The following is a 21844-nucleotide window of genomic DNA, read 5'->3' as shown; positions in this document are numbered from 1 at the left end:
TCCATCATGTGCAATGGGATGAGACACAGGGGCATGATAAACCCTTCGGCAGCAGGGAAAGGAGACCTGGGAGAAGAAGGCAACCGATTCTCTCTGGTATCCAGGGATAGGACGTGTGGGAATGGTTAAAAGCTGCACCAGGGGAGGTTTATACTGGATATCAGGAAGCATTTCTTTACTGAGGGGCTGGTTAAACCCTGGAAGAGGCTTCCTCTAGAGGCGGTTGATGCCTCAAGGCCTTCAGAGGCATTTAGACAGTGCCCTTAATAGCAAGCTTTAACTTTCGGTCAGCCCCTGGACCAGATGATGGTTGTAAGTCCATTCCAATAGAAATATTCTGTTCTATACTCTTCTATTCTTATTCTGTTCTGTCCTGTCCTATCCTGTCCTATTGATCTGCCTTCAACCCCATGCAAGCAGCAGCCCAGCCTCTGATCTAGCCTCCCAAACACTAGCTTTTAGGCTCTGCACCATGGTACTGTGTCTGTGCCCTGTGCCTGCATCCGTAGGACCAGCAGCATCCGACTGCAGCTGTACTCCAAGGGCATCGCTGCAGTGGAAGGCGTGCTGCAAACTGGGGTTAAGCAGAGCCGATTACACAGGGAAAACACGCTCCCCACTCCCTCTGTTTCTGCATAGTTAGTCCTGAAACAAGCATTTAAATGAAACAAGTTTCCATAGCCGAGTTTCCAATCCCAAAGCCACTTCCACCATTGACCTCCTTTTTCATCCCCCCTTCCTTTTCCGTTAGCTGAAGCAGCAGGAGGAGGAGATGCAGACACGGAGAGAAGTGCTAATTAAACAGGGAGTTCCACATTAGGGTACAAATCCTCTGGACCAGCACAAACCCTGCCAATTTCTGTATTTATCTATTATTTTTGCAGTACAATTGTAATTTCCAGTGGTGCCTCCAGCACCGGGAGAGAGTTCAGGGGCTGCTCTCAGAGAGGATTAGCACGCTGGAAGCATTATTACTTTCCTTCGCTGTGAATTCAGGAGTGATTCCCTGATGGCTGCACTCTATATAGAAGTGAATCGGTACTAATTTGTTTTTGAGGATCACACATCCACCAACATGTGAAAGACAATCCTGCCTCTCGATGTATATTTCGAGTCAGTGCTACAGCAAACAATGAAAAATAAGGAAGCAAAGGAAGCCAGACCCTGCTCATCCAAAGAGCCAGAGCTGGGAAAGAGCGGACTTTGATTCTTTTCTTGCTTATGTGAGTTGGTGCTGCCTCTTTCCAGGAGCATTTTGGGCTTTGGCTGTGCTGCCTGTAGCGATGGGCAGCAGGGACTTGGCCATTCCATGCACTGAAAGCGTCAGGGATGCTGCATCGGACGGGATGTCAAAGAGACGGAGCATAAAAGGCTTCCTTCTTATTCTTCCCTTTTAAATCATCCTGGAGTTGAACTGCGAGAGAGAAATAAATTAACTAATTGAATCTGTAATGACAGAGGGGCCGGGCACCTGGCAGGAGAGCAAGAGCCCCACCACCCATCGCTCCACTCTCTGTGTGATTCAGAGGGACGCGGTCCATGGGGAGATATCAGAGCCGGCTGAAATGGAAGACAAAGCTATTGTTTCAAACAGAGCTATTGATTTTTACATTATTACACTATGAAATTTATGGTTTGGTTTCAAACTGCAATAGGAGTTAATGACCACCATCCAGAAACTTCCAGGTGACCTTGGCCTTGACTTTGGGGGAGGAAGGTGAAACGCTCTGGAGAATGGGTCAGCAAATGTAAAACAAACTGCTGACACCCAAAAGGATGTGATTTTGGGGTGCTGCTCACCCCAGGTCCCTGCCCTGACTCCAAGCTGGTTGACACCAAGGGTGGAGGGGGAGAACTGGACCTTCTCAGCTCCAGACAAAAACTGCTGCTGTTAAGCATCATTTGCTCCTCTTGAAGCCCCCAGCCAGCAGCACCATGATGTTCTCATTGCTTCTAGAGCATGGTTCTCCATCCTTAACTGCCCTCCTGGTGCAGCTCGGCTGACCAAGGGTTTGGATGGAGTTGGAGCTCCATCCTTTACTGATGCAGAAGTGCAAACTGGGGGCTCCAGAATGGTTGAGAAGCACCCAGGAGCAAGAGAAACCCTGTAAGAGGGAAGAACAGTGGCCAATGCCCACAAAGGGCATGGCCCATTCCCAGTGCTGGCCAGCTCTCCCACTGCAGTTGCGTGAGGAGGATTTGCTATGTTGAGGCTACCAAAGTGAGCATCAGGGTGACCAAGAGGAGGTTTTTACCAGTTAACACTTTAGATACCACTGACACAGAAGGGTTTGTAGGGGGTACAGCACTCCCCAATTTAAAGCCTTAAAAGGTGCCTCCTTATGCATCTTTTAGCACCAGCCTCTTCCCGAAGCTTTCCTTAGCAATATTGGTTCTAAATTTCCTTGCATGCTTCTTCCTCTGGGAACACTCTTTTCATTTGCCCGTGAAGGAAGGCAATTTCCAGCAGCTGGAGATGGGGTTTTTTTGCTTGTAGTACCTCCTCCCTGGAACATCCCTGCCGCTGCACCCAGAGCTAAAGTTGTGTGAAGCCGGTAGCCTCCAAGCTCATCTTCTGCCTCGGAGGTCATAATTGCCATTAAATCACAGCTTGCCTAACCAAATTATGCAAAACCGGAATGATCTCCAATGATTTTTATGTTGCTGAAACGTTCCAGAACTGCCGGGGTGATGACTGGGGGATTGGGAGCAGCTGTCACTCTATCAGAAACCATAACTCCAAACAGCTGGGATCTGTCAGTTATTTATGACACCGTTTGCAAGGGGGGGGGTGGGGAGAGAGAGAAAAGGATTAAAACATGATGAAGGTGGATGGGTGGCTGCCACTTGACAGCTGACAGGCAGCTCGGACAGGAAGAGAGCCCTGTCCCGTGTCCCCACCGGGATGCAGGGAGCAAACCTGCTGAGGATGCTCCTGCTGTGAGCACCGCAGGACCACGGGGCAGCACCTGAAGGGGCTTTTTACTGCCACTCACTGGGGAATTGTCTTGGTGACAGGCAGGATGGGCTGGTTTGTTTTATCCTCTGTGTGGCAAGAAAAGAGAGGGAAGAGGGGAAAAGATTCCCCCCTGCAGCTCCTAAGCACAGGAGCACAGGTCTGACACCGCTTTGTCGCACTGTCCCAGATCTGAAGTTCTGCTCTTGGCTCTCACCCAGTTGCTGCCACTGCTCTGGCCTTGCCTTTCATCGTCCTTCACCCAACAGATGCATTTGTGAACGTTTGAGGCTGCTTTTTCTCCTTAAGCAGTAGTTTCTTTTTCAGTCCCACCCTGAGTTAGCTCCCAGTTTCAAAGTGTGCTTTGCCCAGGGGTTGTAGCAGTGTGCCTCAGTTCACTCGGATTTAGAAGCCATCCTTTGCTAGCTCCAGGGTGTGAATGGGACAGGAAATGTCTCTCTGGTTTCTCATTGACAGCGAGGTGGTGGTGTTACACCAGGTGTGAATTTGGCTTCAGAAGAGGGTGAGTGATGAGCAAACTTCTGCCTTTTTGATCATCCCAGCTGCAAGCAGAAGACAGATGTTTTGTCCCCACTTGTAGCTCGCTCTGCTTAAGTATTATTATTTATATTATGTAGAGGCTATACATAGTGGTTTATGGCAGTAAAGATACATAAATCAGCAACCAGAAGACGGAGGGCTTTGCTCTAAAGAGCTTATAAATCTAACAGCTTGAGCAGCACCGGTAATGGACACAGTAAGCAGGCAGTCAAGTTGCATGTAGACAGGAGCTACGATAGGTCTCCCAAAGCAGATGGCGGTTTAGGAGAGATTTGGAAGAGAAGCAACCTGCTCCATCCTCTAGACCAGATCCTGCAGGAGATTTAGAGGGGTCATGACCCATATAAACTTGGCTGGGTGGAGAGGTGGAAGCATCCATCTGAGAGCAGCAGCTTACAGAGAGGGAAGCGGCTTGTGGTGGGGCTGCCTTTTGGGGAGCTCTGAAGCTGCATCCCTCCTAAGTCATAGTAGAACCTATCAGTTCTTCCCCTCGAGCCTGAGACTCCAATGAAAACAAGTGGCATCATGTCTTCCCAAATAAACCAATGTTTTGCCTCACTTGGAGACACAGTAAAGTGTTATAAAGCTTCGAATGCAAGAAAACTGCCAGCACAGGGACACTGGGTGCCTTGGGAATGGGCTGAGCTGAGGCCAGCATCCCTGCTGCAGTGGCAGCGAAGTGCTCCAGCCCTTTGAACCTTCCCCCCTTGATCTTGGGTATCAAACCAGCTTCTTTTTGCCGCCTTTAAGTTTCTTCCTGTGCTGGCACCGGCCCGGAGGAACCTGGTCTGGGCTCAAAGAGATGCTCTGTGTCTGGCCGAGCGCGCTGGCTCCGGGTGTCTGCATTCTTCTGGCTGCTTTCAGCTCTTGCACAAATTGAGGCTTCACGCTAAATGCATTACGCTGTATAACAATTAATCCCGTGCTACATATAGAAAGTCCTTACTCATCAATAATGCATGTGGGAGGAGTGATTTTCACTCTCAGTAATAAGGCAAAGACAATGGAAACAAGCAGGTAATGGAGAACATTTATAACGATGTTAATCTAATAATGAGTCTAATGCTGTTAAAAGTAAGACTGCAAACTGGACGCATCCAAAGATAAATTATTTTGAGCATTCATTAACTGATGCCTAATTAATGCCCAATTAGAGAGATGCTACATGGGAAATGGTTTGGACACTCAGACGAATTCATTCCAATCACTGAAACCTCAGTCAAAAGCCGGAGGCAGCAGAAGGATGCGGCGAGCTGAAGCCGAGGTGACAGTGCAGTGTCCATGGGAGAAAGCCAGGAGATGAAGTCCCCCTTGCTGGCTCTATCCGTGTCAGCAGGGCTTTGTTTTCATTCACTTCCCTAGCAGGATCCTGTAGGATTTTTCCATGCTTTTGAAGCTCTCCCTCCCTGGTGAGCTCTGACACAGGCGCTGGTGACCCTCCATCTGCCTCGCAACCTTTACAAGACGAAGTCGAAAGGGCTATATCAGGAATAACAAGTTCAACAAGTTAGACAGGCTGTAACTCCCTGGGGAGCCAGGCTGGGACCTCTCCTGCTGCTCTTTCCAGCCTGGAAAGCCCAGCGAGACCCCAGTGCTCCTGCCTGTCTCATCCCAGCGGGGCCCGGCTGCTGCCCGTCGCAATGCTGGTGTCACCAGCCTCAGGAGCTTCATGGCTCCATGACCACATCCTCTTTGTTTCTTGGGGGTCTCCTTTCTGGATCTGAATTTACCAGTCCCGGGACCAGCTTCTCACAACACCAGGCAAGCAGCAGGTTTTATGGGCTTGGAGGGAAAACATCCTTGATGAGACCATGTGCCAGGAGTGCATCCACTGTGGAGTCCATATGGTTCCTCTTTCCAAGTCCTGCCCACCTACCTGTTATTTTTCCAAGCACCCATCCTTCTGTTTCCTAGTTCTCCTTACCACTGAATTTCAGTACATAGGTAGAATGGATATCTCTGGCTTTTCTTCCTACCATTGTACTCTTGGGAAGCTGAGAACCAATAGCACCATAGACAATCCCCACAACCATAGCAGTCACGTCTCCCTCTCCATAGGAACTCCAGCCATTAACTCAAAACCTGTTAATTAAAGAGATGGACTCACTTCCCTCTGACCTTTACCTCTGGAGTTATCCCTGTAGGCAGGGAGCTATTAACCACCGTGCTCCCTTTCGGCAGGAGCCTCTACCTTGGCCGTGCTCCAGGGAGACCCAAGCTGCCTTCATCCATCGCCACGCGTTGCTAACAGCCGCCTGTCATCACCATCCCTATACATGAAATCCTGTGTGCTCCCAGATCCCTGGCCGGCTCCACCTCCTGTCAGTAATCCCGTTAGCCTGGCAACTGTTGTGTCACGGAAGAGCGCATAAAACTGTTGTTTGGAAGCAATATGTAATCTTCCAACCTGCTGCTTATAGCTGGGAGATGGTTTATTGATTCAGACCCTTGTGATTTGGTATTTGCAATAACAGGCTCCGCATGGGGGAGATCGTCACAGCACTTGTGCCTGGCAGGATCTTACTAATAAACATCAGACCTACAGAAGGCTTCGTGCCTCGGTGTCACCGGGGTAAGACGGGGAGCATGAAGCCATCCTACCTTGGCGAAGCGCATCCATGGGTAAAGAAACCCCAGCAGAACACATCCACAAATGTAGCTTTTCCCTCACCATCGGTATCTGGCACTCGGATACCACAATATCCTCAGGATACGGCTGTTTCCCAGGCTGTGCTCGCACAACGAGTCACAGCGAGGGCTCCCGTCTTGGCAGGGACCGCTCGGTAGGCAGCGCTGGCAATGATGCTCCCACCAGCACAGCCCCTCTCCCATCGCAAAGGCACGCTAGCGGAGCCAAAATGCTACGGTGGTGACTTGGAGAACGTTCCTTTTCCTACACAGCCGTAGGAGTTGTCGTGAGTTGGTGACTTACAGCCCCTTGCTGGCAGCGGCACAGGGATGAGACATCAATCCTGGTGGCCAATGCTTAGTTTCTGAAGGGCAGTGCCTGGGAGAAGGCTCCCTCTTCTCATTGCAGCCAAGGCTTGGGCCAACGCTTTGGCTAGTGATGCTATTATTTTCCTATTAACAGTGCAGTCAGAGATGACTGCCTCTTACTGGTGATTTATGGAGGGTCTGAATAACCCTGTTTACCTAAAAACGACACAACTTTGCCTTGAAAGGATGAGTCCAGATGGACGTGTCACCTGCTGTTAACTAAGTGGCAATAGCTCTCCATGCCAGGCAAAAGGCAAGGGTAACCACGGAGTTATCCTTCAAACACAATTAATAAGGAAACAGTGAGAGGGTTTTGCCTCCCACTTGCGTTCAGCTGCAGGCACTCGAAAGAGGGACTGAACAAGCCCAAGGGGTCCAGGCTCATGGACTCGCTGGTGATAACAGCGTGGAGTAATTAGAGATGAACTTCACTTCCACTCTTGTTTTTCATGTTATTACAAGCTGAGCAGGACTCGTGGGCAGGATGCCACTGGCAGCTGTGCGCTGCTCCCATGTTACTCCCTTCCCCTGTAAGAAGTCCAGAGGCAGAATTCGTTAGACACAAGCCAATTTTGTGTGTGGGGGGGGGGGGGGGGGGAAGCCGGATCTAGGAGGCAAATCTGAATGAAAAATGACAGGTCTGGTGCCATGCGTCTGGAAAGCCACCGGGCGCAAAAGGAATAGCCTGAAAGCAAGCCTGGTGCGAGGAGTGGGAGCGAGACGGGAACGGGGCGGCGTAACCAGCACTCTGAGAGCTGAGCAGAGGGAGGGGATGATTACTGCCTTCTTCTCTGCAGCGAGAAAGCCACGGTCACAGGCACATACTGTAGCATTAGAGGATGCAATATGCTTTGCCACAGGACATCCATTTAAAAACATGTCTTGAGCAGCCCACTCCCAAACGGAGGTTTCGGCTCAGCCTTTCCCACCAACTGCTGACAACACATTTCCTTGTAAATCACTTGGGTTTCAGGGTGGGGGAAGGTGGTGTCTGACAACGGTAGTGAAAAGAGGTGGTGGGGATGGGTCTGTGCTGAGCAGTGGAATTTGAGGTGATTTGCTGGGAATTACTAAAGCTCTGTGCCTTTTCCTCTCTGAGATGGAAGCGCGGGTGATTAAAGAGAGGCATCGCAGGAGGGATGGACACCTACGAGGGTCTGCATCTCCTCTGTTTGCTCTCACACCTTTGCACCATGGCGTTTCCTCCACTGTGCTGCCTGCCTGCGGGCAAGGGGCTCTGCTCCTTGTGGATTCTCACCGGAAAGGTTTCTCCTGCCTGTTTCAGGCTGGGAGCACAACCACGTGCCTGGTGCAGGCAGGGAGTACTCCATACATCACGTTTAAACTACCACTCATCGTGGCAGCGTGGGTAACTCATGAGCGGAGAGGAGGGCTGAGTTAATAGGGAGTGTTTCTCACCCAGAATAGTCCCCATGGAAGGCGATGGGCGGGTGGGAGGCTCCCGGGTCCCCGCTGACGCCGCTCTCCCCTCTCTCCGCACAGGGGGGTTTGCAGAGCTGCTGCTGGTGCTGCTGGGGCTGAAGGTGCCCAGCGCCCTGGGCTGCCCCACTGACTGCGTGTGCTACCCGTCCCCTATGACCGTCAGCTGCCAGGCTCACAACTTCGTGACCATCCCCGAGGGCATCCCTGAGGATAGCGAGAGGATCTTCCTCCAGAACAACCAGATCACCTTGCTGCTGCGGGGCCACTTCAGCCCCTCCATGGTCACCCTCTGGATCTACTCCAACAACATCACCTTCATCGACCCCAACACCTTCGATGGGTTCGTCAACCTGGAAGAGCTGGACCTTGGGGATAACCGCTACTTAAGGGCTTTAGCTGCAGACACTTTCCAAGGGCTGGTGAAACTCCATGCCTTGTATCTGTACAAGTGCGGGCTGAGCTCCCTCCCCAGCGGGATATTCGGTGGCCTCCACAACCTGCAGTACCTTTACCTGCAAGACAACCACATCGAGTTCCTTCAGGATGATATTTTTGTTGACTTGGTTAACCTCAGCCATCTTTTTCTCCATGGAAACAAGCTCTGGAGCCTCCATCAGAACACATTCAGGGGACTAATAAACCTGGACCGGCTGCTCATCCATCAAAATCAGCTGCAGTGGATTCACAGGCGGGCTTTTCATGACCTCCGAAGATTGACCACCCTTTTCTTGTTCAATAACAGTCTCTCGGAGCTGCATGGGGACTGCTTGGCCCATTTGGGAGCCTTGGAGTTTCTCAGGCTGAACGGGAACCCTTGGAGCTGCGATTGCAAAGCCCGTTCGCTCTGGGAATGGCTGCACAGGTTCAGAGGCTCCAGCTCCAGCGTCATCTGCGAGTCCCCTGAGCAGATGCACGGCAAGGACCTCAAGGTGCTAAGAGCAGAAGACTTTAGGAACTGTTCAGGGTCCGAGTCGCTCCATCAGATGAAAACACACACTTTCTCCACAGCAGACAGAGGAGCCTCCAAAACCCATCACCCTCACCACTCCTCCAAGGAGAAGGGCAAGGAGAGAGGGGCTGAGAACAGTTTGCACAGCAGCCAGCCCGCCGTCCCCCCCGGCTCCCGGCCGGGCTATCGCAAACCCGGCAAGAACTGCACCAGCCACAAAAGCCGTAACCGAACCTCCAAACCGGGCTCCTTGGGACCAAGGAAAAACGGGCAGGAGGTTCCAGACTATGTGCCTGATTATCAGCACAAATACAGCTTTGGGGCGATGCCAACGCTGCCCACGAAACGCAAGGGTAAGTGCACCCGGCGGACCCCCATCCGCCCGCCCAGCGGGGTGCAGCAGGCAGCCGGTTGCTCGGGGCTCAGGGCATCGCTCCTGGTCTTTATGATGGTGTTAGCGGCCGTCATCCGCTGAGCGCGGCGCGAGCCTGCACTGCCACCAATCTACAAAGGACCAGAGTTTCTTTTCTTCTTCTTTTTTTGTACGTGGCTAGCGTTGGCCTGGCGAAGGGAAGAACGTTGTCTCGGCTTCTGATGGTCTCTCTCCGTGCCCGGAAGGGCTGCCAACGCGGACTTGTGCCGAACGCAGCGGGAGCGGATTCAAAGGCATTATCACACCTTGTCACAAACAGCCTAACCGAGCACCTACAACAGCAAACAACAAAGCCAACCTTACAAAAAGCAGATAACAGGGATGGTAGCCAATTGGTCGGTGACAACAACCGGACACATGGACCGTATCCATGCTCTTGTGAGATCCTGTTCGTGCTGAAACGACCCCTCCGATTACTGAAAGGAGCAAGGCGATCACCGATTAAGCCTACATTGTTTCTCTGAAAGCAAGTGCAAGGACACGGATACAGATGTAATAAAGACATTGGTTCTCCCACGGTTTAGCCCTTTTGGCTCCAAACCCAGAGGCCAAAGTTGGCTGGGAATCTCTTAGAAGACAATCTCAACCCCCTGAATATCTCAGGCATTACAGCAGAACAGGGCTTGCCCGCTGGGCTTGGAGTAGCCAACAACCAAAGGAAAGACTGATTCGAGGTGGAATAAAACAAAGAGCAAACCCCGACAAAGCCAACACTTAAAGAAATGAGGTACCTGCGGGAGGTGCGCCTTTTTGTAACCCGTGTTCACACACCTGAAAATAAACCCAGACCCAGCAGATGCACAGGCTCCCCCCTCTTCCCCTCAGCTATCCATATGTATGTCTTATAATGTTTATAAACTATATGGAAACTATATCTTCAGAACTAAGGATTGTATTGTTGAATTTATAGCAGACCAGTATATGATTTTCCTTTTTCTTTTCCTCAAGACAACCAACCGGCAGCAGTGCCTACAGATGCTGAAAGCCATCGGGCGGGCTCAGTACGCGCGGGGCAGGGGGAACCAGGACCAATGTTCTCAGCCATTCAGAGCACTAAACTGTGGGAGGGGGGTGGTTGTATGAGACGCAGCAAAGCCCATATCCAGAGAGCCAAAACTCACCCTTACATCCTAATGTGTAACTGGGGGGAGAGCGAGATTAGTTAGTCCAAATAAATAGAGCCATAGAGCTCTGTCTCCAGAGAGAGGTGCAAGGCCCCAAGGAGGAAAGGGGCTTTTGGGGGGCTGGAGGCAGAGAGGGGCTTCCAGCCATGTCGGTGGCGTGAGGACCTTTATAGCTGGCCTAAGGTTTTCAATGGGGCAGCAGGGAGCAGTTCCAAGGCTGTGAATAGTCCTGATAGCGTCAGAAGAGGGTTTTCCTAAGAGGAATAGGTTGTGTCATGGGAAAAGTCAGAGGAAGGATAACCTACAGCTCACAGAGGGCTGGTGAGAAGCACAGAGCCCAGGGTTTCTGGTCCACCATAGGAGGGAAACACAGATGGTCCAAGGCAGCTGTACAAAGCAGCTTGAGGAGAGGTGGAGGAGAGGGAGCAGATCTGCTTGTTCCCCTCATCCTGAATCCAACTCTGTGGCAGAGGGATGCGTTTGCTGGTCGGGGGCATGGCAGAGCTGGTGGCTTCACCCAGGAGGTGCGAATTCCCTGTCAGCGTGGATGTGTGAGACCAAACAGACACTGAAGTTAATGAAACAAGGGAAATAAAAGTGATCTTGGACAAGAAAAGGCTGCTGTGCATTTTGTAACCATACCCCAGCGGCGGCACGCTTCTATCCTGTATCCATGTATGGGGCTGCAAAGCCCAAAGGAAACCGCTTGTGTTTGCCATCAGACATACCGCTAGCTTCAGGAAGAACAGGCCAGCTCTCCCAAGCGATTTGGGGATGGAAGAGGGTATTTATGCAGTGGCACATCCCCGGGGGTATCTGGGAATGAAAAGGGAATTGGCAGCTTGGGGGGGTACAGCCTCTTCTGCCCATCTCACAAGCGAGGAGGGACAAGGGCTTGGATGCTTCGCTTTTAAATACCCTTCTTGGGAAATGGCGAGGAGAAGAAAGGAAGAGGTTACTTCATCAAACCCTCTTCCAGCTCCTACCCAAACTTTTCTGTCTACAGAGCTCTAAAGCTCCACTAAAGGGATGTCCAATGCAGCCAGAACAAATAATCCGTGATCTGAAATAGCTCCCTCATGTCCTACTCTCTATAACCAATAGCAACTGAATGAGTCTGGCACTGTCCCTTAGAAGTGGAGAATGTTGTTATGTTGGTTATTTCGTTTCATACTCTGGAAATCAAAGCTCTCAGTGGGAGAATGAAGGAGAGGAGCACTTTATTAATATTTTCCTTTAAGTTTGTGTGTAACTCCTGTAATATGGCAGTGAAATGTCAGCACAGGAGATGCTAATGCTTTATAAATGATGCGGGTGCAGCCGGCACGATGGATAGCCTTTGAGATGAATTGTAGCCGAACAGATTACGCCTGGCTCAAAACCCTAATTGTATTTTTAGTATCTTTTCCTTTAACACGTAGGAGAAATAAAGGCAACTCCACGGTGTATTACAAGCCTTGTCAATCAAGTGCTCTAACTCCTAGCAATAAAGGCGACTGGTTTAAAAACCGGAATGGAGACATGATGCGCTGCTAAATAAGAGATGTCACTTGACATGGTGTCGTGCTTCAGCCCAGCAGGTAGTTAAACAGCACACAGCACTTGCTCACTCACTGCCCTCCCCACAGTGAGACAGGGGAGAGAACTGGGAAAAAGAGAGTGAAATTCATGGGTTGAGATAAAGGCAGTTTAATAGGATAGAAAAGGAAGGGGAAATAATGATGACGGTGAAAGAATTAGAATACAGAAAACAAGCGATGCACAACTGCTCACCACCCGCTGGTTTATATACTGAGCATAACATCATATGGTGTGGGATATCCCAGCATCATTTGGGCTCTATGGTCCTGGCTGGGTCCCCTCCCAGCTTCTCGTGCCCCCTCCAATGTCCTTGCTGGTGGGGTGAGAAGGTGAAAAATCCTTGCCTTATTGTAAGCACTGCTCAGCAACAACTAAAACATCCCCATTATCAGTGTTATTCTCATCCTAAATCCAAATCAGCGCTGTGCCAGCTACTAGGAAGAAAATTAACTCTATCCCAGCCAAAATCAGGATACCGGGGCTATAGGTTTGTGATGTTCCTCCTGCCTTTCCCTTAGGTGCCATCCCTCCTGGTACCCATTCTTCCTCCACCACCGCAGCTCTCTGCGGGTAAACTGACTCTGCCTGGCACGCTCTAACACTGTGCCTCAATAACTGCCTCCCCATCTGCATGGTTCAGCTCTGCCATGGCCCCTGCTTCACTCTCCGGTGTTTCCCCCCGCCCAGATCCCTTCATACAGCGTGTTTTCATGCATTTTGAATGCTGCTCTAAGGGCTGGCATAAATCCCCTCTTCTCCAAAGCAGCAGTCCCACAAGCCCAAAGCACGCATCATTCCAGTTGAGCGGATGGAGGTATAACCATGACTTGTCAAAGGTAGTGTGGATCAGGCTGGAGGGAAGTTGGGGAGCGGGTCCAGAGGAGGGCAAAGAAGATGGTGAAGGGCCTGGAGCAAAAGTCTGATGAGGAACTGGGGTTGCTTGGCCTGGAGAAAAGGAGGCTCAGGGGGGACCTTACCGCTCTCTACAGCTACCTGGAAGGAGGACGTAGTGAGGTGAGGTCAGTCTCTTGTCCTAAAAAACAAGTGATAGAACAAGAGGAAATGGCCTCAAGTTGTGCCAGGGGAGGTTTAGGTTGGATACTGATACTTGGGGCCATGGATTAGTGGCCTTGGCAGCCCCGGCTTAACTCAATGATCTTAAAGGTCTTTTCCAACCTAAATGATCCTGTGACTCTATAAACCTAAACCCCTCCATGCTCCACAGCTCCACCTATGCCATGGTGCCCCTTCCCAGTGAGGGGACATCAACTGTGAACTGGTGCCAGTCACTATCACAAGCTCAGCCTCTGGCCATGCATTGATTCCCCTATCCGGAGTGCAGGCAGACAGGCTGCCTATTGCCAGTGTGGTTGGATGCTGCTCCCCAGCAGCTCCCTGCAAGCTCTAAATGCTTCCCTTGGGAAACGTGTCACTCAAGCATCTATTTGCTCATGGGTTTCCTTTCCTTTAGTGTTCTCCACGTGCTCCAGGAGACGAGTCCCTGTCGCTGCCTTCCTCCTATTTACATCAGTGAGCTTTCACGCTCTAACTTCGGGCTGTTCATGCAAATCCTTCCCATTAAAAAGAGAACTCAGAAAAGACCCCAGATTTTGCCCCTGGAAACTCACCCCCGGCAGCAGAATCCCGTTTCCTGAGTCAAAGCCAATTTTCTTTCCTTTGTGCTGCTTTTCCACAGTTTCATCCCATAATTGCTAATATGGAGCTTTCCGTGCACGCTTTGAAAATACAAACCCCACCACACTGCATCCCTTTTATCCTCCCAGGCAGGAGGAAACCCAAACACCCCTCGGATATTGAGGATAGATTTCCAGTTTATCAGTCCAAACCAAGACCATGACTCTGCAGTTTTCCTGTATCCCCCATCACTTCTCAGGCAACACTTATGCCCCCCCAGCACCAATTCCAAGTCATTCCCTTATATCAGTAGGTTGCTTTGCAGCTCTTACCCCCTCCAGAGAGACAGAGCAGATCAAAAGCATCCCTTCACATTTCTCACAAGCTAAATAACACTTCTTGTGGACCTTCAAGTTCACCCTTCCCTAAATCCTGTCTGTGTATGCTTTCTCTGCCTCAGCTTCAACCACATCCCAGGAACACTTGCCAAGATCCCATTTCCCATTGCATGACCAAGAACATTTCCCTCTCCATCACTAATGACCCCCTTGAGGTCTTGTAGGTTGACATCACTCCTCTGCTCCACCAGCCCTCTTCTCTGCCTTTACCCATCCAGCTCACAGCTGCTTTGGTGGAACAGGAGATCGCTGATGCTGCTGATGGGAACAGTGATTACAGGGATGCTCTTGTGTTGCTGTGTTGGAGTCACAGATGGAAGCAAAAGCAACTGTGAAAACAGGACACACAGGGTTACAGCAGTGTTCATGGTTGGCAATGTGTGTTTTGGGGAAGGTGCCAAATCACCTCTCTACCCACGTAACAGCAGTTCCAGGGGCAGGACCCCTCCATAGTCCCCATCCATCTCGCTATATCCCAACACACTCCAATGTCCCGTCTCCTGGAGAAACAGCCCTCAAAGGGGAGAAGGATCTTTTATCTCAGTCCCCCATCCTGGCCGATCAGGCAAACAAAGGCAAGGTTTCACTACCCAGCTCATTGCTTAAGGAGCTGCTCACTAACACCCATTTATCTCCCCACCCTATGAACAGGGGTGAAACACTCCCCGCATCCGTCCCCTCCGCAGACACATCTGGATCTCTCCGCAGGCTCATCCCCACAACCCGAGTCCTTCCCGGAGCTGCCCTTCCTCCTCTTCCTCCTTTGTGCAAACAGAATCAAAATAACTGTTTAACAAATCAGCCATTACCTTCTCTCATGTCACCAATTCCCCGCTATCAGGTCGTAATTGGCCAATTTTCTCTTTTACCTTCTCCCTGCTCTGAATCCCGTCTCGGGGAGCTCTGATTGTGTGTTAAAATATCCTCTCTAATTCACTGCTCAATCTCTCTTTCTGCTCTTCTAATTGCCCTTTTAACTCGCTTCTAATTTCTTTATAAACCTCCTAATCCTCTTCCTGCACAAGTTGTTTACACGCACCACGGAATGTATATGTATTAGCAGATGTTCCTGGGTAAATAATGCACAAAAGGATATTACTGCTTCACGCAAGCTGCAATTACTGCGTTGCCTCAGAATAAGCCCTGTTTAACCCTCCTATTTAGGGCACACGCCCCTGCTCTCGCTGCACATCTCCAGGCTATTTCACTCCTGCTGCAGAACATTAACACCAGCACAGCTCACCCGCTACCTCCTGGGTAAGAAGGAAGAATTGAAAGCAAAAAGAGACTCGAAGGATAAAGGGAATGGTGCTGGTTTGTCCCAGCAAATCCCTGGTGTTTCTTGGAGGCATGAAGCACAGCAGCTACATGACTGGAACACAGAGGCATAACCCCAAGTAATAAACAAATATGATAGTCTCAGTGCCTGTGATTTATGGACAGCTTCCCGCGCTCCCTGCTCCCAGGGAGTCGTGTCAAAGCCCTCATGCTGCAGGTCAGGCAGGCGCTGTTTGTTAAAGGCTTCCTCAAATGACTCAGAATTCCCTTTCTCCATCTCTTCCCGCAATTTGTTGGCTGTCTCCTTCTCACACAGCACTGCGGTGGCCACCAGATGCTTTGGATTTCGATGCCAAAGGGTGATGCTAAATCACGGGTTTAAAGTTACACACCTCAGACAGATGAAAAACCTTGGGTCATTGCCCAGGGAAAGCGACCACAGGTCCAGGTAGAAGTCAATGCTCTGCATCCCAGCTCTCCATCTTGCTGAGGAACGAAAGGCATCGCTGGTACTTGGAAGCTGTGGGAGATGGGAGCTATTTTGTACTTACAGCCAACGCTTACGGAGGCACCTTGCTGCTGCCTGCATGCCCAAATCATGATTAACAACAATGTTCTGGCCACCTGAACGTCTCTGGCCATAGCATCCGTGCCTGTTACCTCCATCCTGCCAAACCCAGGTCCCGCTGCACCCTGTGAGGTGCCTTCACCCGTGCTGAGCACTGAGCCTGCAATGGGGACAGAAGATTAAAACAATGGAGAGGGAGAAAAACCAGAATCCAATGGGAACAGCAAGAGCTGCTCTGCCACGCAAGGTCAAAAGCAAACCACTGCTATTAAAACACAGAACTGTTCCTATGGCAGAGTGCGGCTTTCCCAGGCCATGATGGAATAATGAAACTCTTGGCTATTTGCTGACTCGCCTGGAAAGACTTCCCTTTCTTCCCCTGCATCTGCACACTTTATTTCCCAGAGAAGCTGATCCCATTCCCAGCAAGGATTCCCATCCCCAGGGATGGATTTGGTTTGCTTCAATCTGAGTGCACCAGCTCCATTCGATCCCACTCTGCTCCATAGCTCCTGTGGGCAGGTACCACAGCATCCTCAGCACGGGACTTTGCGCTGCACCTTCCCCACCTCACAGCTGAGATTTAACACCTCTGCTTCAAGCCTACCGGCGTGACTTGGTTATATTTTTTCTCCTATAGACCTAATTTCTCAATAGTGCATACAAATTGTTCTCCCTGGAGAAGGTTTTCATTGTTATTCCTTCAGTCCATCCTTCTACAGCTAAAATAGCCCGCAATCAAAGGTCTTGCCTTCTCACAGGTCTTCTCTAAAGGAACGTTTCTAGGTGGGCTGTCTCATGAGCTGCCTCGCATGCCCCCATGTCCTCTGAATAAGCTCTGTTTAACCTTCCTGGGAGCTCACGGAGTTTCTCTATTGTTCTCAATTCACCTCATTCCCAAATACAGAAATTGAAAACAGGATAGGATTGAGAGGAAAATCAGAGTGGACCTTTTAGCACAGAGCCTGCCGGAGGGTCTGAGAGGGACCAAACATGCTAAACCCATCAGTCTTTGCCTGCAGGGTACTGTTCCACAGCCCCGTCTCCACTGCCCCTGGGGTTCCGGATAGAAGGAGACCATGGAACACTTGTTCCCCTCCAGTTCTTATGCTTTTCTTAATGCACAGCTAAGGGAATCATAGAATGGTTTGGGATGGAAGGGACCTTAAAGCCCATCCAGCTCCAACACCCAGGGGCCACCTTCCACTAGAGCCGGTTGCTCCAAGCCCCGTCCAACCTGGAAGCATCCCCGCAGAGGAAAGCAGCACGTGGAGCGGCAAAACCGCATCCTTGACATTGTGGGACTACTTCTCACCTCATCCCTGCATCTACTTAGCACATAGAAAGCAAAAGGAAACCAGAGAACACACACATATGGAGCCCCCGTTAAACCTGAACTAAACATACCGTGGGATGCTAACAGCCTGCCTCAACACGCTGGCACTTCAGAGGCACGGCAGGACCCCAACCACTCGGTGTGTTGGGTGGCTGGAAGGGTTTTCCATAGAGCAAATATGGGAAACCTCTGAAATCCCCTTCTGCAAGTGCTGTGAACACTGCTGCAAGCACAGCACTGCCCTGAAACGTCAGTGCCAGCCTCCCGATAGCAAAGAGACACCCTGCAGCCCTGCCTGGCAGTGTCTCCTCCTGTGATGCTCCATCTTCCTGTGTCCTTGTAGGAGCCACTTCCCTAGAGTGCTGGGTGGGAAGCAGCACCAGGACCAACACACAGAGCACACAAAGGCTGAAGAAGCTCTCACCATCAGCCCCGTGGATCTCCGGGAAGGGAGATGGGAACTCTCGATGTGAACACAGTGAGAGGTGAAGCAAACACATAGGAGAAGCAGTGGGAAGGAGAGAGTATGTGCAGGCTGAAGCGGGTGTGTGCAGCCTTGTTAAGGGGGGGAATGAAAGGGAAAGGTGGTCGTATTTGACTCAACGATGAAGGAAAGCCAGCTGAGAAATTATTAGAGGCAATTATGTGAGCAGAGTACATGGAAAGTAATCCCAGCTGCAGGGAGCAAGGGAAGGGGAGGTGGAAGAAATCAGGATGTGATTCAACGGGGCCCAAGAGGAAAAGCACAAGAGCAGCGATGACCTGGTTTGCAGATGGATCTGTTCCTGCTTGGATGCTAAAGCCCAGCCTCACCCAGCACACTCTGTTCTCCAACGGCTTGCGTGACTTCTTCCCTGGCTGGTCCAAGAGTCAGGCACGTGCATGCACCGCGCATCATCTGGGAATCATATTTGCCTTAACGGCCCTCACAAATACAAGTGCAAACAAGAATTCCCTATGAACACGAACTGCCCTCCTTCCAGCAGATCTGGTTTTCAGCCCAGTGTAATTCCCTGTCCCTGGGTGTCAATACTGGTGGCAGACACTAATCACTTCATTGCTGTTTTCCCTTCTTCCTTATTTTTCCCCTTTCTGGAAATAAAAGCCAGTTCATTTGTGCTGATTCTGATCATTCTGAGTCATGCACTAAATACAACAACTCCCAAATAGCTTTCTTTCCCCTCCTGTGTAGCTCTCCCCCCCGTGTTATACCAGCTACAGCAAAACCAACAACAGCTTCAAACACTAGAGCAAGAACACAAGCAGCAGCTCCTCCATCAAGTCAGCTCCCAGCTCCTCAGGCTTCCAGCACATCTCAACACAGAACTGGAGCAAAAGGGCAGATTATTTAAAGCCATTGCATGTAGGCCAATTTTCACTGCAGTTCTTTTTGGCTCTGATTTTCAGGCCCCAGTGGAGTGGTGAAGTCATGAATAAATGCAAGTAAACTGAGCTTATCCACTCTTATTTTGAGCACTGGAGTTTACTCACCTCATGCTGCTTCAGCTGGAACACCAAAAGGTAAGTTTAAAGGGAAGAAAACCAGAAGGGGAAAGCAGGGATAATCTACTGCTGCCCTTGCCTACCGACGCAGCAGGGCCAGCACGCAGTAAAGGCAGGGCTGGGAAGCTGCGGACCTGCAGTGCTTCATGCTCCAGATATTGAACATACGCAGTTATCTCCTGGTGCTGTGGAAGCGCTCAGCTGGTCCCCCGCTGTGTGATGGGCAGGATGAGGCTCCCCATTCCCCTGCTGTGTATGAACTCGGCTGAGCAGGATTTACAGCAGGTCCTACCTAAAACACTGCACGCAGGAAGCATCATTTGAGGAGACATCCTCAATGGTTTCTATCAGAAGGCAGAGTTTGGTGGAGAAGGGATGGATTCTGGTTGAAACCTTATAAACTGAGCTCCAAATAGAGCCTATATTGGGAATTTAAGAGGTCAACATCAGTCCCAGAGCACTCTACACGGCCATCAGTGCCCTTCCAATTAACAACACAGGACCAACAGCCAAACGCTGCTCATCTGAGGACTCTCCCCATGGACACTGCAAACTGAAGATGCTTTCAGAGCTGCACTGCAAAGGTTGTGTAATGAACTAAAGATGCTAAACACCACATTCTGCTCCTTGGAGCTGGGACCGTACTTGCCCACTCACCTGGTTTGTTCAGCCTACAAGAGCTGTACCCAAGAGCGTTGGAGCCTGCAGAGACCCATGTAGACAGGATCTGAAGTCTACAGAGATAAAGCCCTGATGATTATCACATTAAGAAATAAATAAAGGAAAGAAAGAGAACAAGAAGGAAAGACAAACACCTTCAATTTCATCCCTCTGCAAGCATCCCTTCCGCTCAGCTTTGACCATAGCAGAGTGACTGCCACACTTGTCAACTTCTGGTCAAAACAGCAGCGAGAGCCAGGTTCTTCAAAGTTCAAAGCAAATGGTAATAATGGAGTCCCTGCCTTCCTGCTGTGTTTCTAAAGAGATGTTTTCTTCCTGAGCTCTACAGCATGGCGGGCTTAATCTGGAATGTCTTTTTAATCATAGCAGGAGTCCCAATTAACGCGTCAGGTAATCGTTTGAGTCGAACCAGAGCTCCGTGGCTGCAGCAGGGCAAGGAAAGGCATAGGATCAAGGGATGGACAGCGACCAGGAGCACACCCGCAGGACACCAGTGGCCTCACACCCTCCTCAACCCACTGGGGTATGGGGAGAGCTTCTCCTCTGCAATATGAACACACAAACAGGTCCCTAAGCAGCAGCTCCAATGAACACCACACGGTGAGAGCGAGTGCGCCGGCATGCGCCAAATTGCTTTTACACGCACTTTCCCAAAGGGAAAGAAACCCCATCACAGCCACTCCTGCCTCCATCTGCAGGCATGCAATCCAACACATGTGCTCCCAGCGCGCAGGCAGGGAGGGGGACCTGCCACTGACCTACTTTCTTTTGTTGCTGGAAGTGCTGATCTCGATGCAGGATTCGGTGAGCAGGCAGAGGCTGTCATTGGGGTCTGGTTTCACCTCCGCCTTACGCCACTTCTTACAGCGCTGCAACCACCAATTCCAGCCCAATTACTCCCGATTTATACCGGTCCCAGCGACAGGATGCTCTGACCCCATCCTGCCTGCAAGCAAGGAAAAGTGCTGTCTGTCACTTAGTGGGGTTTGGCCAGGGAGGGAGGTTACCTGCAGCCTTTGGAGCTAAATGCTACACTTACCCTGAGGATGATGCTGCAGTCAGCATACCCTGACAGCCTGAGCTGAAGCAGCGTGCAGATGGCCTTACTGTCATCTGTTTCTCATTTTTCATTCACAAGGAAGTTGGGTCCAAGTTTGGCTCTGCCCTGACCTGGAAAGAAAAAGCTCCTTAAAATTCAAATATACACATAGAGAATGTTTGGATTTTATCGTGTGCTATAGAAAACACGGGCTCACAAGCTCTGGAGCACACAGGCTTCCATCCTCAGGTATAACAGAACCAGTGCGTGTGGCCAATGCTCCTCCTGGTCCCTGCAGCATCTCCTGTTAGGATGCTGGGAAGCAGCCTTGAGGTTTGGGAGTTGCAGGCTCACCGCAGGCGCTGGGGCTTGTGTAAATTGGTCTTCGGAGGAAAGCAACTCCTTCTCCTTATGCAAAACCACTCTTTAGTAACCTACTAAAGAGCTTCCCCAGGATTTCTCTTCCCTGTGCTCCCAGGTAAAACACTGCTGCCTTGATTTTACAGATGTGGAGATAAAAGGCTGTTAATGTTTAACTTGCATCCTTCAGACCTCGCCAGGCAGTTGTGTGAAACAAGCCTCCCCTTCTGCAAGGGCTTACGGACAGACCATTTTAATTGATTAGCTTGCGCATTATGGATAAGCGAAAGAACAGCCTTGCAGTTGAACTTGGGTCCTTGAAATGCAAAAATACATCAGCCTGCAGTGCATTTGTAAGCCTCGGAGGCTAATTCCTACCCTTTCTGCTGTTCCCCTCTCCCCAGCTGGGATTTACCTAAGCACACAGGATGCAACTCTCCACCAGGCAGGGGGGGGATTGCTTCACACTGACTTTCAGTCAACAGATTCTCATGATAAAACTGTCTCAAATCTGCACTTTGATTAAAATCAAAGCCACGGTAAAATCATGCTAAGGTTCATCTAATGAATTTTTCTTTCCAAGACTTTAGCAGAAGGCTGCCAAGGACTAAATCTGAGGGGGTAAAGCTAAATTTGATAGTCTGATAGTCGTGTTCACCCCAAGTAGAGCAGGCTTAGCAGTATGAATAAATCTGGCATGGCCACCAGGAAAATAATCCCATCTCTTTAGCAGCATCAGTCTGCTGGGGAGGGGATAAGAGGCATTGGAAGACAAAACACCAATCTCAAAGTGCATATAGATGAAATTAAAGGTTGTAGGTAATTAATTGTTGGATAAGATAATCACATCTCTGCTAAGCTAGAGCTGTGTGAGTCAGAGAAATCAGAGAGAGAAAACACGCTCATCACTCAGTCCACCTCTTTACCAACACATGTTTTCTACCATGTGTCCGGTGTAGGTTTCGCTTTGTTTTTTCAAGTCAATGAATCAACTCTCCTGAT

General features: G+C 50.3%; 1 protein-coding gene across 1 annotated transcript; it reads left to right on the top strand.

The window, feature by feature from the left end:
- Window positions 1-7947: 7947 nt before the first annotated feature.
- Window positions 7948-9381, top strand: RTN4RL1 (reticulon 4 receptor like 1; the record flags this gene model as incomplete). The annotated part of the gene is made up of 1 exon (XM_080630268.1): window positions 7948-9381. The coding sequence occupies one exon, from the start codon at window positions 7948-7950 to the stop codon at window positions 9379-9381; it is 1434 nt and encodes a 477-aa protein (XP_080486394.1).
- Window positions 9382-21844: the final 12463 nt, after the last annotated feature.

The sequence above is a fragment of the Psittacula echo genome (assembly GCF_963264785.1).
Source record: "Psittacula echo genome assembly, chromosome: 15".
NCBI classification, from domain to species: domain Eukaryota; kingdom Metazoa; phylum Chordata; class Aves; order Psittaciformes; family Psittacidae; genus Psittacula; species Psittacula echo.
Note: the sequence above shows the minus strand (reverse complement) of the source record. Positions and strands in the feature narration are given on the sequence as shown.